Source organism: Coregonus clupeaformis, unplaced genomic scaffold (genome assembly GCF_020615455.1).
Source record: "Coregonus clupeaformis isolate EN_2021a unplaced genomic scaffold, ASM2061545v1 scaf0124, whole genome shotgun sequence".
Classification (NCBI taxonomy): Eukaryota; Metazoa; Chordata; class Actinopteri; order Salmoniformes; family Salmonidae; genus Coregonus; species Coregonus clupeaformis.
This window is the reverse complement of record NW_025533579.1, coordinates 286,006-301,756: the sequence shown is the minus strand read 5'-3', so window position 1 is coordinate 301,756 and position 15,751 is coordinate 286,006. Positions and strand designations below refer to the sequence as shown.

At 42.2% G+C, this 15,751-nt stretch overlaps 2 protein-coding genes across 4 annotated transcripts; one reads left to right on the top strand and one right to left on the bottom strand.

Annotated features, from left to right (window-relative positions):
• Window positions 1-513: 513 nt before the first annotated feature.
• Window positions 514-7,736, top strand: LOC121548601 (glycosyltransferase 8 domain-containing protein 2-like). Of its 3 annotated transcripts, none has more exons than XM_041860112.2 (10): window positions 514-623; window positions 3,024-3,066; window positions 4,921-5,019; window positions 5,341-5,542; window positions 5,743-5,860; window positions 5,949-6,033; window positions 6,143-6,255; window positions 6,519-6,685; window positions 6,947-7,059; window positions 7,227-7,736. In XM_041860112.2, the coding sequence occupies exons 2-10, from the start codon at window positions 3,048-3,050 to the stop codon at window positions 7,403-7,405; spliced, it is 1,095 nt and encodes a 364-aa protein (XP_041716046.1). In that variant the 5' UTR covers window positions 514-623; window positions 3,024-3,047; the 3' UTR covers window positions 7,406-7,736. The 3 variants fall into 3 exon arrangements, 2 of the variants coding, with proteins under 2 accessions (XP_041716046.1, XP_041716053.1); XR_006658258.1 differs by having other exon boundaries at window positions 515-623; window positions 6,947-7,136; window positions 7,227-7,310; XM_041860119.2 differs by having other exon boundaries at window positions 558-595.
• A 64-nt stretch (window positions 7,737-7,800) lies between these two features.
• LOC121548590 (endoplasmin-like) lies at window positions 7,801-15,741 on the bottom strand. The gene is made up of 17 exons (XM_045213551.1): window positions 15,578-15,741; window positions 14,560-14,662; window positions 13,944-14,085; window positions 13,396-13,512; window positions 12,655-12,986; window positions 11,897-12,137; window positions 11,655-11,771; window positions 11,252-11,389; window positions 11,058-11,135; window positions 10,462-10,527; window positions 10,097-10,366; window positions 9,387-9,632; window positions 9,102-9,238; window positions 8,867-8,945; window positions 8,602-8,757; window positions 8,211-8,378; window positions 7,801-8,088 (listed from the first exon to the last, which is right to left on the bottom strand). The coding sequence occupies exons 1-17, from the start codon at window positions 15,624-15,626 to the stop codon at window positions 8,062-8,064; spliced, it is 2,466 nt and encodes an 821-aa protein (XP_045069486.1). The 5' UTR covers window positions 15,627-15,741; the 3' UTR covers window positions 7,801-8,061.
• Window positions 15,742-15,751: the final 10 nt, after the last annotated feature.

The following is a 15,751-nucleotide window of genomic DNA, read 5'->3' as shown; positions in this document are numbered from 1 at the left end:
CCTGACAATAATGCGTAAAAGCAATGCACAACACTGTTCTACCATAGGCTATGGGTTAAAATAGCTTGCATCATGTTCAGCAAGAAATTCGGTGATATACTCTGATCGTCCAGTAGGCTGTAGCAGAATTGTGCACTGGGGCTTGTAGTCTTTGATAGTGATTACTCTCAAAATAACTTATATTGAATGATAATGCATAGTTTGGGGTGTATTACATTTTATTGACTTAAACTTTGTAAATAATAACTTCTGCTTCCAATGGTAGTTGCCTCAAATTATGTAGGCCTATATAGTAAACGTATTCAGTTGTAGGCCTATAGATCTACTTTTCTTTTTACAATAGGCCAAAACATGTAAAGATAGGCTATTTAAAAAACATGGAGTGTAATGAAGTGTAATACAATCTCAGTAATTATCTACAAGCCAAAGGCATGTGGCCCCCGCGGAGCTTTCCATGGGTGAACAAGAGTAGGCACATCTGGAAAGATCTTCCTGAAGAAGAAGAAAAAAATGTTGTAAAGTTGAGTGGGTGAAGGAGATTCTGTCTGTAGCATTTATTCAAGACCATGCGCAGAGACCGGTGGATACTGAAGCGGTGAGAATAATTGTGGCACTTTCTCCCGGTAAATTACTTTATTTTATTACACGTTGTTGAATGAAGAGTTTTGCTTAGAAAGTGTGCGTTGTTGTGCATAGCCTGCATTGCTCTAAAGCTAGAAGAGGAGACACACCTCTTTTTATGAACGTAATATTCATACATATTATTACATTATTATAATCTATGTGTGATGCATTGAGTAGATTGCTATAGGTTAATCTGATCTTTTTTTTATTTCATTTGTGCAATTGTTACATAAACCAATGTAAGGCTACTAAAAACAACTTAATCTTGTAAACCCCTGATTAAGCCATATCTATGGCTATCCATCTCTGTACATTTAATTATAATTTAGATTAGTTTAAAGAAAGTTGTCCCAAAGAGCATTAAAATGTGTGTAGAGAACATTGAAAAGAGTCTGGAACCCCTAAAAACAAATGAACACAATCCAAAACTCTGTCACCCTTTTTATGTAATTGTTGTAGAAGACAATAACATTGTTATGTATGAGAGGAAATTGAACATGAGCGCAAAACACTTCACCTAATGGTTATTTTACAAGCACTAAGAAACATTACCAAGTCATTTATACTGGCTCAGTCTTGGATAGTAATGCTTTCTACAGAGGAGAACTTGCCCAGAAAATCTGTCTGCAGCATATGTGAAAAGTTTGAACTAATAGTGATACCATTATCTCCATCTTACATCAATGGAGTGGCAGTATTTTCTCTGAAAATGGACAGAATAGAACAGTATGATGATCTCACAGCAGAACTAGTTTTTGTTGGTTTATCCAGCTCCAAACAGATCACAGCTTGTCATGTCACTTTTATAGATTGTTTATAGAGTAGTTTACATCTCAACTCTCTACTGTTTACTTACACATTGCATCCAAAGGAGACAGAGAGGGTGAGAGAGACTGAGAAACATCAGTGTCGAGAGAGTTAGAATTTAAGCAAAATAAATCGAGGGATAGAAATATAGCCTCTTGGGAGAGACAGACAAAAGCTTACTGAAAAATGCCCCTAGGATGGAAGCACCAAGAGGCTTTTCAAAACCAGATCCACATGCGTGCAGTCACCAGACCCTTAGTGTGCTATGTATGTCCCAGAGAGAAACAGTACAGGATGTACTGCATACTACATTAGATATAACTGTATTAGCCAACACCTTGGGCTACGGTATACATTTACCATACTGATAAAGTAATATAGAGAGTGACCAGTTATAAAAGTCATGACATGCAATTATCATGTCTGTTCAGTTCTGCAGTTGCGGTGTGTGGACTATCATACCGTGTAGGCTATGTGATCCTCATGGCAGAAAATATCAGCAAATGTTTCAGTGGAAACAGACTAGGGTGCAGGTAGCCTAGTGATTAGAGCATTGAGGCAGTAAACGAAAGGTCGCTAGTTTGAATCCCTGAGCCGACAAGGTGAAAAATCGGTCGTTGAGTAAGGCACTTAACCCTAATTGCGCCAGGGGCGCTGGACAATGGTGACCCGGCCGTGACCCTACTCTCCGAGGGTGTCTCAGGGGGAGTTGGGATATGCAGAAAAACACATCTCCAATTCACTCATGCGTATAATACACACTGTTACATGTGTGAAATAGCACAAATATAAGGACCCACCAAATTATTTTATATTATAAACCAGTTTCGTTTGTTATTTTTTACTGCTGCTCTTTAATTATTTGTAACTTTTTTTTCGTATTATTTTACATTGTATTTTTTGGTGATATTCTTCTCTTTTTTTGTATTTTTTGTATTTGTTAATTTATTGTTTTTTCTTTTAGTTTTTTGTGTGTATTTTTTTTGTTATTCTTTCTTAAAACTGCATTGTTGGTTAAGGACTTGTTGGTAAGCATTTCACTGTAAGGTCTACACCTGTTGTATTCGGCGCATGTGACAAATACAATTTGATTTGATTTGAGTTGGTCTCAACATTTGTTTTTATTTACTGTACCCCCAATCACATTTCACTCTGCCCAAAGTACTCCATCTTGTGCCCCCTCAGCTGCAACCAATCATTAGGCCTATGTTCTTATGACTCTTCCTAAGTACCTCCTGTGGATAGGCGAGGTACCCTGAGGGGTACAGGTAAACAACTCAGGCTCAGGTGAAGCCCAATATTAAACTATTAATGTTGATTTGGAGGTGTGTTTGTCAGATTGTTTATTGTGTCAGAGGGGTTTTCCTGTATTTAACAGCTGTTGTGAGGACTGTGTCTCTCAGAGGACTACCAGATCCTGTTCGGGAGCACATCTGGGGCATGCTCTGGGAAGGATTTATGTCTGTGAAGACACCCTTCTGGATCCTCAACTGAGCGCTAATGCCAAGGAATATGGCACTCCCTCGCTTACTCTTTGTCTTAGTGTCTGTCTGTCTGCCTCTGAATCTCACTGCTTCTCTCTGTCTTTTCAGATGTGGCTGGAAGAAACATGATCAATGGCTCTTTTGAGGAAAAGTGAGTGACCACAGGATGTTGTAATTGTTCTTGCCCATACACGTTTTTACATCATTACTTTTTCATATACACTACCAGTCAAAAGTTTGGACACACCTACTCATTCATTGTCCTGTTGAAAAACAAATGATAGTCCCACTAAGCCCAAACCAGATGGGATGGCGTATCGCTGCAGAATGCTGTGGTAGCCATGCTGGTTAAGTGTGCCTTGAATTCTAAATAAATCACAGACAGTGTCACCAGCAAAGCACCCCCACACCATAACACCTCCTCCTCCATGCTTTACGGTGGGAACTACACATGCGGAGATCATCCGTTCACCCACACCGCATCTCACAAAGACACGGCGGTTGGAACCAAAAATCTCCAATTTGGACTCCAGACCAAAGGACACATTTCCACCGGTCTAATGTCCATTGCTCGTGTTTCTTGGCCCAAGCAGGTCTCTTCTTCTTATTGATGTCCTTTAGTAGTGGTTTCTTTAAAGCAATTAGACCATGAAGGCCTGATTCACACAGTCCCCTCTGAACAGTTGATGTTGAGATGGGCTATCTTCTGTATACCCCCCCTACCTTGTCACAACACAACTGATTGGCTTAAACGGATTAAGAAGGAAAGAAATTCCACAAATTAACTTTTAAGAAGGCACAAATGTTAATTGAAATGCATTCCAGTTGACTACTTCATGAAGCTGGTTGAGAGAATGCCAAGAGTGTGCAAAGCTGTCATCAAGGCAAAGGGTGTTTTGTTTAACGCTTTTTTGTTTACTACATGACTCCATATGTGTTATTTCATAGTTTATGTCTTCACTATTATTCTACAATGTAGAAAATAGTCAAAATAAAGAAAAACCCTGGAATGAGTAGGTGTGTCCAAACATTTGGCTGGTACTGTATATTCAATGAGTAGTAAAGACATTGTTGAATGTAAATAATGGGTTTTGCTCCACTCTTATAAACATGGTGCCTGTAGCAGAGATCAGTGTAGCCATTTTAAAGCACAACCCCCCAGATTCCTCTAGGTATACTTTACCTCAGCTGAGTTGGAACGCTTCCAACACCTCCATAAATTATGTTTGAGACTGTGTGTGTGTGTGTATGTGTGTGTGTGTGTGTGTTGCCAATCCCAAATGTTCCTCAACACTGATGAGGTAACCAGGAAAGGGAGCCCAGAAAAGAGTCCCATTTCATCATCTCAGTCCTCTGTTCTTCACATTCAATACATGATGCAACCTTTAAAGGATTTTAAATTAGTGTCCACAACAGTTGTGCTTTGTTCTACACCCTTCTTTTATACAGTCTATGCTTTACTTAGAAGGTTAACAGATGTCTTTACTCAAACAACGCAGACAGTTGATTTTGGCACAGAGGGCAGCTGGTAGCCTGGTTCTTTCAATTTTCCAGAAGTGAAGCAAGATTTTAATGAATAGTTTGTTGTTATTGTTGAGGCAGACAGTTTAGGTCATCCAGGGGTGAATGTGTCAGAACAAGATTGATGCCACTCAGGTTGACTACAGCTGACACATGGTTGAGGTGTGTGGATAGGGAGAGAAGGGTAGGTGTAACTATTTTATTAGTTAGAATTAGTCATGGCACCTGGAGGATGAGTCGTAAAAGATTAGAGGTTTTGATAGGGTACAGATGAGAGCCCTGTTTGAGTATCTCAAGGTACAATAATATGTGATCTGGCATGATTAGATAAGAGGTGACAGCATTATAGTGGAAACTGTGCATAAGTTGAACTGATCCAGTTTGGAAGGACTTCTGCTTCAGTTCCCTTGCATCTGACATTGCAATGACTCAAGTGTACTTTATTGAATGGTCCGTTTCTCTCTCTCTCTCTGCTGTGTCACAGTAAACCATATCCTGCTCATGTTGCTGGTTCTCATAGTGTGTCTACTCCTGCATAGTAAGCTGTTCAGAGGCCTGTCTCAGCCCAAACTCAAACTCACAGGTAATTCCCCCCAGCTTCTTTAAACAGGTAAGAACAGGTCCCACTCTAAAGACACGCTGACCTGAGAGCCAGGTGCAGGCCACGGCAAGAGAAAGAAACAGGACTAGAACCTGCCAAGAACAGTAATTGACACGAGGCTATGAATGCCTGTTTATTTAAAGAGAAGCATTTCCTTTGCCGCTTATGGGATAGCTTTTAGGGGGCAAATTACTTTGCAATTGAAATGTTAAAGCTCATGGAGTTCCTTGAATAGTTGTAATAGCTTTTAAAAATAGATGTGACTACTTGGCCAAGCCCAGACTGGTTGTACTTCCCTCACAGAAACCAGGAAGGACCCAGAGCGTGCGCCCAAAGTTCCTGTGGAGAAGGCTGCGGAGGGAGAGGATGACATCCCAGTGGTCATCTGTGCTGCGGAGGAACGCATGGGCGGTGCCATGGCAACCATCAACAGCATCCATAGCAACACAGAGGCCATCGTGTTCTTCTATATTGTCACTCTTCGTGATGCCATCAAGCTGACAAGGTGTTTCACACTAATCCCTCCCCCTTCCATCATCACTACTTGATTTGTAGCAATTTCAGTTCCAACCCAGGATGCTTTCATTAATTGATTATCTGAATTGTTTCAATAAAGGCCTCGAAAGGACAACTGAGAAATTACTTTTAAATGGAGTGAGTTGAACTGTCATTATATTCCTTTTGTCTTCATGTGTGTCTTCATAGACAGTACATAGAGAAGACCAAGCTGAAGGGCATCAAGTATAAGATTCTGGAGTTCAACCCCATGGTTCTGAAAGGGAAGGTGAAACCAGACTCCTCCCGACCAGATCTGCTGCACCCAGTGAGTACACACATACACCCACATAGGAAGTCATTCTAACCTAACCACAGTCACGGTCCCTAAAGTCCCTGTTTTGATTGTTTTGCAGCTCAACTTTGTACGCTTTTACTTGCCGCTCCTTGATATCAGCCACAAGAGGGTGATCTACTTAGACGACGATGTCATTGTGCAAGGTACAGAAATGTGTCCTTATCTTTGTGCAATTCAGTCCAGTTTTAACTTGAGCTGTAGTTGCAATAAATGGGTGTCTGTATTTTCAGTATTTACATTCACTAATGACAGGTGACATCAAGGACCTGTACCATACCAAGCTGGAGAAAGGCCATGCTGCTGCCTTCGCCACAGACTGTGACCTGCCCTCCACCCACGAAATGGTGCGCAGTGTGGGCATGCAGGTCAGTGTAATTTTTTAGCCACAAGAGGGCATTGTTTGCCAAAATAAGAGCAGAGGTACCTCTACTACAATCAATCCCAGTAAAGGCCAATATATTGAACTTGAGTTTATCCTATACCTAGCCAAGAAGATACTCACTAATTCTCTTCTGAAATAACAACCTGACAAGCTGTCTCATAGATCTCAATGCTGAGAAAACTTTATCAGTTTGTCTCCGATTCTGAATCCAAATCAAATTCCTTCCCTAATGATCCTGTCTCCCAGACAACATACATGGGCTTCCTGGACTACAGGAAACAGGAAGTGAGGGACCTGAGGATCAACCCCAGCGACTGCTCATTCAACCCTGGGGTGTTTGTGGCCGACATTGGGGAGTGGAAGAAACAGAAGATCACCAAACAGCTGGAGAAATGGATGGAGGAGAACTTCAGGTGAATAGAGAAGTATGTGTGGACCTGTGATCATAAGTTTCCACATCACCACTAAACTGATCTGAGACCAGGTGAACCCAGAAGAAATTAACCCTGCTGTCTATAATAATAATAAACAGATATTCCTATGAAAGATTATTATTACTTCTATTCAGTTCTACATTATTTCATTTGAATATCATGATTAGAGAAATTAAATACTCATTTTCTACTTGAATGCTCCCCTCCTCGTCCTCCTCTCTTCCCCCTTTTCCTCTCTAGGGAAAACATATACAGCAGTGCCATGGCAGGGGGCGTGGCGACTCCTCCGATGCTGATCGTGTTCCATGACAAATACACAATCATCGATCCTCTGTGGCACGTCCGACACTTGGGTGAGATCGCCTCACCTTGATGACGTCGTCACACACCTCGTACACAGCACAGAAGAGCCATGAATAGAGATAGAGATGTATGGCTGTGGTACACAGGCATGGGTGTCAATTTAGGATGTCACGTCTAGAGGCTGATTTACTGTGTATTCTGTTTTATTTTCCTATAGGCTGGAGCCCAGACGCACGCTACTCTGAGACCTTCCTCCAGGGGGCACACCTGCTGCACTGGAATGGCCGCTTCAAGCCCTGGGACTACCCCTGTGTCCACCTGGACCTGTGGGAGAAGTGGTTTATCCCAGACCCCACCGGGAAATTCTCATTGGTACGGCCCGAGGGTAAAATCTGAGAGATGTTGAACAGAGGGTTGTGTAGGGGGATGTCTGGCATTTCAGACTGTGAATGGAGGCTGTGAACAGGAATTATTGTGGAGGCCTCTTTCTGATACTAAGTCCTATTGCTGTTTTTAACATCTTTTGAGATGGTATTTCTTTGAGGGTTCCTATCAAAACGGCTTCAAGAACTCCAAGCCAGACAAGTACAGAAAATTGCTGCATCAAAAATGTATGTGGTCGTTATGAGATGAGTGAGCATAATTGTATTGATTGTTTTGACTTGAAACTCAACAATGTGATCTCTTTTAAAGCTTTTTCCTGAATAAAAAGCAGGAGATTTGACTGTGGAACATCTGAAATGGCTGACTATTGGCTAATAAAGAACAGAAATGATGACAGGTAAAAAGACTACCTTTCCGGAAACATTTAATGGTTCTCGTGACAGGAAGTCAGCACTCCATAACCATAACCCGCTCAGTTAAATATTAACAAATTTACAGTCATGTAGGAATGTAGAAAACAAACAAAAACATAATCAACACAAGCTCCTAAAAAATCCAAAACACCCACCCGCTCCTCTTCAGCAGAGAAGATGGACCTAGTTCCAGTCAAAACTCTGCCCCCCAGTTCGCACCCTCACACTTCCCTCCCACCCCAAACTCAGTCCGTCTCACAGCTCATCCCTTCCTGTGGCTCCCTGGAAAGAGCAAAGTGAAAAACACATCCGTATATTTGAAGCAAAAAGGCCATCATTATCCATTGCATGTCTTACTAACATTACTAATCCTCTTTCTGTGCTAGACTCCCCTCCCATCTTACCAAATCTTCATCTGCCTCCTCATCCGCTTTAAACTCCTCTTCCTCTGCTTGTTCTTCTGGCTCCTCTTCTGGCTCCTCTTCTGGCTCCTCTTCTGGCTCCTCTTCTGGCTCCTCTTCTGGCTCCTCTTCTGGCTCCTCTTCTGGCTCCTCTTCTGGCTCCTCTTCTGGCTCCTCTTCTGGCTCCTCTTCTGGCTCCTCTTCTGGCTGTGACAGGTAAGGAAGTTAAGATAAGCGAAGATCTTGTATATAGAATCCAGCCCTGATGTACTGCATTATAACACACTTTGCATAGTCAGAGTGTTAATTACATTGGTAAAGTACCAGGAAGTACTTGTTAACCTAATTCAGATCCTGTTTGCATGTGGGTAATATTAGTTAATTTTGAGCGTACCTCTTCATTGAGGTCCACGTTCATGCTGAGTCGGAGCATGCGTTCTATCCTGTCTCCATAGGCCTTGGTGTCAGCCAGCTGGTAGCCTGACCGTAGTGTGGCCGTCTCAAACAGCACTACAGCCAGGTCTGAGGCTGTCTGGTCCTCTGCATTATCCTGAGGTAGGGAGGAGAATTCGATACATACTGTTAGGAACCTATGATTCATTGGCGTAAATTTGCATGCCAGGTAAAGTAATTTGTGTTCAATTCAAAATGGTACTCACATTTATTCTCTTCAACATTTCTTTAATCAGAGGGTGTTTGGGGTTGATCTCAAGTGTTTTCTTCTGGCTTGCATAATAACTGGAAAACAGAAATAAAAGGTGTCAATACAGAGTAATAAGCAGAAACTATGTCGACGTCCTCTAGGACTTGAGCCACTAAGAGTTATTGTGAGTAATGTCTTATCCCGCAGAACATATACTGTACATTTGGTCAAAATGGTTTCACATTGCTTACTTTGTGGATATGTCTTTTCCTGTCTGGTAGGCCTGTGCCTTCATGATCCTCTCCATGTTACCGGACCAGCCGTACTGGCTGGCTACCAGGGCACAGGGGGAGTTGGTCAGCCTCTGGGACAGCACAGCCTTCTCGATCTAAAGACAGATCAAACAGAGAAGATTCAGCTTTTGAAGCTTTTTCAACACCTGGGCAAACATTTTAAAACAGAGGAGATGCTATCTGACTAGTGTATATCCACAAAAAATGCACAATCCCATCGAGCCTATTGAGAAGACCCCTAACCTTGTCCTTCAGGGCGCTGTCCTTCATCCATGTGGTGAGAGGTTCGTACTCCTTCTCTAGGGCCTCCCTCTTCTCCTTGGTCTTGTCGCTCTCGTCAAACTTGACACCCTCCTTGGCCACGTTCTGGAAGCGCTTGCCGTCGAACTCCGGTAGGGCCTGGATACAGTACTCATCCACAGGCTCTGTCAGGTAGATCACCTCATAACCCTTTTTCAACAGCTTCTCCACGAAGGGAGAGGACTCAGCCTGCCGGAAAAGATGGAGGGCAAATTAAGCTCAGGGCACGATACAGCAAACTGTAGGAAATTTGATATAGGAAGGAGGCTACTATAATGTTTTACAGATCCTGACTCTTCAGAAGGTTTGTAACTAACTCCGGCATTATGCTCTACAATGAATGAAATTTTATTTGGGTCAAATCGCCAATTGGCAACCCATCCCTTATGGGATTAATTGACACAAACATTAATAATTCACTGTGGTAATTAAATTATAATTCTTCTGGTGTTCTCTGCATTGCGCATTGCATAAAGGGTGAAAAAATGTAAGGTAATAATACATAACAGTAAATAAGGTTATCCAAACAATTATATCCCTAGAGCAGTAAATTAATATACATACACTGTATATATACACATTTACAAACATATTTTTCTACTCAAGGGTCACCATTTTCTATCACAAAACAGTGCTCTCATCCGGACCCTCACCTCTTTCCTGCTGGTCCCAGCCATGAAGTAGATCTTGTCCTGCTTCTCCTTCATCCTCTCTACGTACTGCTCCAGGCTGGCCAGCACCGTGTCGCTGTTGGAGGTCTGGAAACGTAGCAGCTTGGCCAGACGGGTCCGGTTGGAGTGGTCCTCGATCACACCCAGCTTGATGTTGGTGCCAAACTCCTTCCAGAACTTCTCGTTGTACTGCTCCTCAGCGATCTTCTTGATCATGTCCAGGGTCTTGCGTACCAGCTTCTTGCGAATGACCTGGCCGAAGAGGCATGTTAAGTATACTGTTAGCAGAGTGGTGAGGTCCTGGTGGGTTTCTTTGTTTGAGAGAGTGAATTGAAAGGAAGCCTCACCTTGAGAAGTTTGTGTTGCTGGAGTGTTTCTCTTGAGACGTTCAGAGGAAGGTCATCAGAGTCAACCTGATGAGAACGACAATACATTTGAAGACGCAATATGCAAAAATCCCGTCGCAATTTCCTGGTTACTAAAGTTCTAATAGTTTGTATTGTGTAGAGAATTACTGTCCCATCCAAACCGCTGAGAAATAGATTTTCCATAACCAAAAATATTGTATTTTCAGCTGTTTTAAGCTGGTGCACAAAACCGAAAGTAAAAGACGCAAAAACGAAACTTAAGAATGGGAAGCATAGAAATAGTGCACATAGAACAGATCTACCGCTTCTTAGATTTGCTTTCAATCAGAATGACAGATCTATAACTCACATTTCTATGTGAATTTGGTCAGGTCCCCCAAAAAGTTACATATTGCAGCTTTAACATTCAGTGGGTGCACTTAACTAGCCTGGGTACCAGTCTGATAAGCTAACATTTTACTCCTTGTCATATGCCAATGTTTAGCATGACAGGAGTGGCAATGTTAGCTAAACAGGCTGGTACCAGCGGGTGCACTTTGGGTTAGTTTATGCATCTACTAAGGAATAATACTTACCACTCCTTTCACAAAGTTCAAGTACTTAGGCATCATGTCATGGAAGTCATCAGTGATGTAAACTCTACGCACAAAGAGCTGAGAGAGATGGAAGATTGTTACTGACAGAGACTAATACAACACATCAATACTGCACTGAGAACCGCTTGTATGCCAATCAACAGTTGCTTTGTAACCAATCATTGCTGTGGTACCTTAATGAAGTCGTTCTTCTTAGAACCATACTCGTCGAATAGTCCCCGGGGAGCTGCGGCAGGTACAAAGAGGATGGACTTGAAGGTGACCTCTCCCTCTGCTGTGAAGTGGATGTGGGAGATGGGCTCGTCTGTGTCCTGCAAGAACACAACAGAGAGTCAGCAGTTATTTACGAAGACAACCTCTATCTGTTATTAAACCAGAACGCCTGGCAACTGAAGCTTTGCCTGACAAGACAACTTCAGTTCATGTACAGTCAGAGATGAGTCATATCTGACCTAAGATCACCCATTGAGACGTCTGCTAAATCTAAATGGGAAAATAGACTTCTGTGTAACCACTAAATGGATTAGAGTGTCTGCTAGGAGAGTGAGTCTGAATAAACTGTAGACAGACACCCACCCTGGAGAAGGTCTTGTAGAAGGCCTTGTACTCGTCCTCCTCCACCTCCTTGGCAGGCCTCTGCCAGATGGGCTTGATGTCGTTCATCAGCTCCCAGTCCCACACGGTCTTCTCCACCTGAGGGGGAAAAGGAGAAAGAAAGGACAGTCATTAAAACGGAAAGATCCACTTCCATTGAGCGTTGCTTCTATGGAATCTGTTGCTGCTACAGACAGTAGTTTGTTTCAAGGACTATGTTTTACCTTCTTCGTCTTTGGCTTGTCCTTGTCCTCCTCCTCTTCCTCCACCTCCACCTCATCCTCAGTGGTGTCTTCATCCTTCTTCTCTGCTTCTGCATCATCCTCATCAATAGGCTCCTCTACAGTTTCAGTCTTGCTACTCCATACATAGATGGGGAAGTTGATGAACTGGGAGTATTTCCTCACGAGGTTCTTGATGGTCTCCAGCTCTAAGTAGTCTGTTGCCTCCTCCTTCATCACCAAACTAGGGGAGAAAAAGAATGCATTGCAGCGAAGAGCCAGTCAGAGCTTAACGTTAGTCATTACAGTTGTGAACCTTTCAACCTTTCAATAACTAGATTCCTCTGTCTGCACCAGCTGAGCGCGACTACGGACTTCTTGGCCTTTAAAACAGCACAGTGCTGAAACAAAATTTAATTACAGTGAAATCCAATTTGGAGAGTTTATTAGTTCAGCTTTGGTTTGACATTTGTGCCTAATTTAGACAAAGTCTTTTGACTGAATTTTCCACAGCCAGTAAAGACAAAAAGGTCAGAACAAATGAGGCAATAACTACATCGTAACACATGTATTATTGTTATGAGGGTTTGCGTTGCTAAACAACAACTATCCGTCTTCAACTTCATAGACTACGTATTAACAGAGCTGTCCATATCCAGCCCAAAATTGCCATAGTAAGTACAAATCATCCACCTACACTAATCATAATGCTAACCTGACTGAATGGTTGCTACTTAGTGACAGTTGCCTTGTTGACTTACGTGATGGTGGTGCCCCTGCCGAGGGTGTCCCCGCGGGGGTCCTCGATGACGGAGAACTCGTTGGAGTCAGACTCCCAGATGTGCTGCGTGCCGTTGTTGTGCTTTGTGGTCACGATCACCTTGTCCGCCACCAGGAACGCAGAGTAGAAGCCCACGCCGAACTGACCAATCAGCTCAGAGGTTGACTGGCCCTCCGTCTGCATCTCTGTCATCTTGTTGAGGAACTCGCTGGTGCCTGACTTGGCGATGGTGCCCAGGTTCCTGACCAGGTCTTCTTTGGTCATGCCGATGCCCGTGTCAGTGATGTGGAGCATGTTCTTCTCCTTGTCAGACTTTAGGTGAGGAGAAACAAACAGTGAAATGTTATGTTGGGTTTTGGATCACCTTACATTGTACATGACAGACTTAGTTTTAAACTTTCTACTGTTTTATTACTATTAATCTATGCACATTTAGAATAAAAGAAAAGCAAACCTAGAGTGTGTGTACAGTATTTATTATTAATTTGCATGTACTCATAAAGGGAAAGCGCACAATGTCCTGCCGCAGGTGTTGAAAGTCTTAATGTCATTTTTGCAATGCAAAAACTGAGATGTAAATTTAGAGGTGTTAGAGACCCTAACGACTCTCTCGGTCTCAGGTTTCACTCTAGAGAGCTCAGTGAAGGGCTGCGAATTAGCCTACAGTCGGACTGAAAGGGTGGGTCACACAGAAGGCTAACGCTGAGGTAACTTAACATACCTTGATTTTCACTGTCAGCTCCTCGTTACCAGTGAGTGCCTCATCATTGGTCAGGGACAGCAACCGGATCTTATCCAGAGCATCGGAAGCGTTGGAGATCAGTTCCCTCAGGAAGATCTGGAAACAGACAAAAAGAAACATCACCAAATGTAAAATTGTATATATTTTACTATATTTTATATTTATTAAAACAACTACAATACAAAGACAATACGAATGGCCGGTCCCATCAGTGGGTGCTCTAGTCAGTGGGTGCGCTCGCCCCCACCTACCCCGAGAAGCTGGCAGGGTGAAGCCCCGCCCCTAAATTACATTCTTAACTGTCTCAACCCTTATTCAATTACCTTAAGTTACCTCACTGAACCTCTATCAGGTTTATGTAATGATATATAGCCAGATGGACTCTTGTTGTGAACTAATTTCTAATTAAACAAATTAATGTAAATATTGCTTAATGAGAGTAAAAAAAACATTTATTGTTTTGCCCAATTATTTCTGTAAGTGTAAACGTTCAAAGCTCCATTGTCTACACCAGAGCAGACACTAACCTCTTTGTTCTTGTACAGGGAGTTGATTATGAGCTTCATCATCCTGTTCACCTCAGCCTTGAAAACATGCTTTTCTGATTTTTCACGGATTTCCTTTATCTGCGCTGCGTTCAGGCCATCAAGCTGGATAGCCTCCTCTTCCCTGGAAAAACAGAAGTGTAATCAGAGATCAGCACATACAAGGTACATAGACTCAAGATTTCCCAAAAGGGAATATTTATAGAGGCCTTATCTGTGTGACTGGTAATAGGGAAAACCCTTATAATGTTGTGTTGCTCTCTAATGCTTTGAAGAATGATCAGGTGTACTTCTACAGGCTTAATAGCCTGGTGTCAAGCCAAAGATAAAATAGTATATCAACAAATCTCAACTCAGCCTTTGTGCAAATAAGAGCATGGTACCTGGGTTTTTATCTTTGACTGAAAATAGCAAGCCGAAAGGAGAGGAGGTCAAAGTGGTTTCCATGGTTCATGTAAGGTCAGTATAAAGGCTTGTGTTTTGGAAAAGAGGGAGGAAGTAGAGAAGTCAATAATGGGGCGCTCTTGTCATCAGTTGGTCTCAGGACTTACTGCATGACAGAACACTCTTCTTAGCTGAAATATTTAAACACACTTACCTCTGGACTACCTCATCATCTGTCCGGGAGCCATCTCTACTTTTGCCCAAGTCCTCCTCCACTGTCCCATCAATGTCAACCTCATCCTCCGCTCTGACAGAACCTGTAGATAAAATAAAGTTAAACATTATAGATCTGAGGGTTTAAACAATAAAAACTTGTACCCAGTAACTTAAGCCCAACCTAATAAAAATACAAGTATTTTGTATTAACTTAAATTGACCCATGTCATGTGACAGAGCAACCACTGGGCCATAAATGCACTACTGAGGGTCTAAGTTCACCTGGTAGCCAGTCTTCCACTCTATCTGTAAGCATAACAGCCACAATACTACATCTCCTTGACTCAATCCATAGAGGGCATGGCACCTTTCCATCTCAGAACGGACCAATACTGTACTAATAAACTGATAAGCTCCGGAAAAAGTTCCTTCACTGCTGATAAAGATTTGATACCTTTGCTGTTTCCATCTCTATATCCCCATAGCAAACTGATTGTACTGTCCAAAGCAAACAGACTATTGTATGGGTAGTTAGACGTTGATAACTGGTACAAATACAGTATAACTGTGTGGGATTAGGGTGTTTAGAATCCTGCTTCTGTTTGGTCGGTGTGGTTGTGGAAGCAGAGGTGTTACGTATGACATTGCAGTGTCAATATGGAACACATGTTCAGTAAAAATCTGAATAACGTGCTCATAAAGCAAACAACCATAACGTCGAGATATGATGAATGAAAAAAGAGAAGCATTAGGCATATCAATGTTACAGTCTGGCTCCACAGGATTCAGATGAAGAGAAAGTACCAGAAGCTTGCAAGTCAGTCCTATGTCTTCTACAATGTTACCCATTTGACACACTCATCGGTCAACAAAACAATGCACTGCAATCAAAAGATGGCATTTTAGCACATTTACTGCTGCTTATACTGCAATCATAAGAAAACATAATGAAATGGCAAGTTGCAGCAAAGAAGTAGAAATTCTATTATATTATGCAATTTATAACTCATACTTACTGAAAGCTAGAAGAGCCCAAAGGAGGACTACAATCCACATTCGCTTCATTTTAATAGAAAAAATATATCACTATATTGTACTTTATTCCTACACCCCGGCAAAAGCTTGAAACTGTGTGCGTCCAGCGTTGGCGAGTCCTTTATCTGATCCACACTTTTGAGGCGGTGTATTGA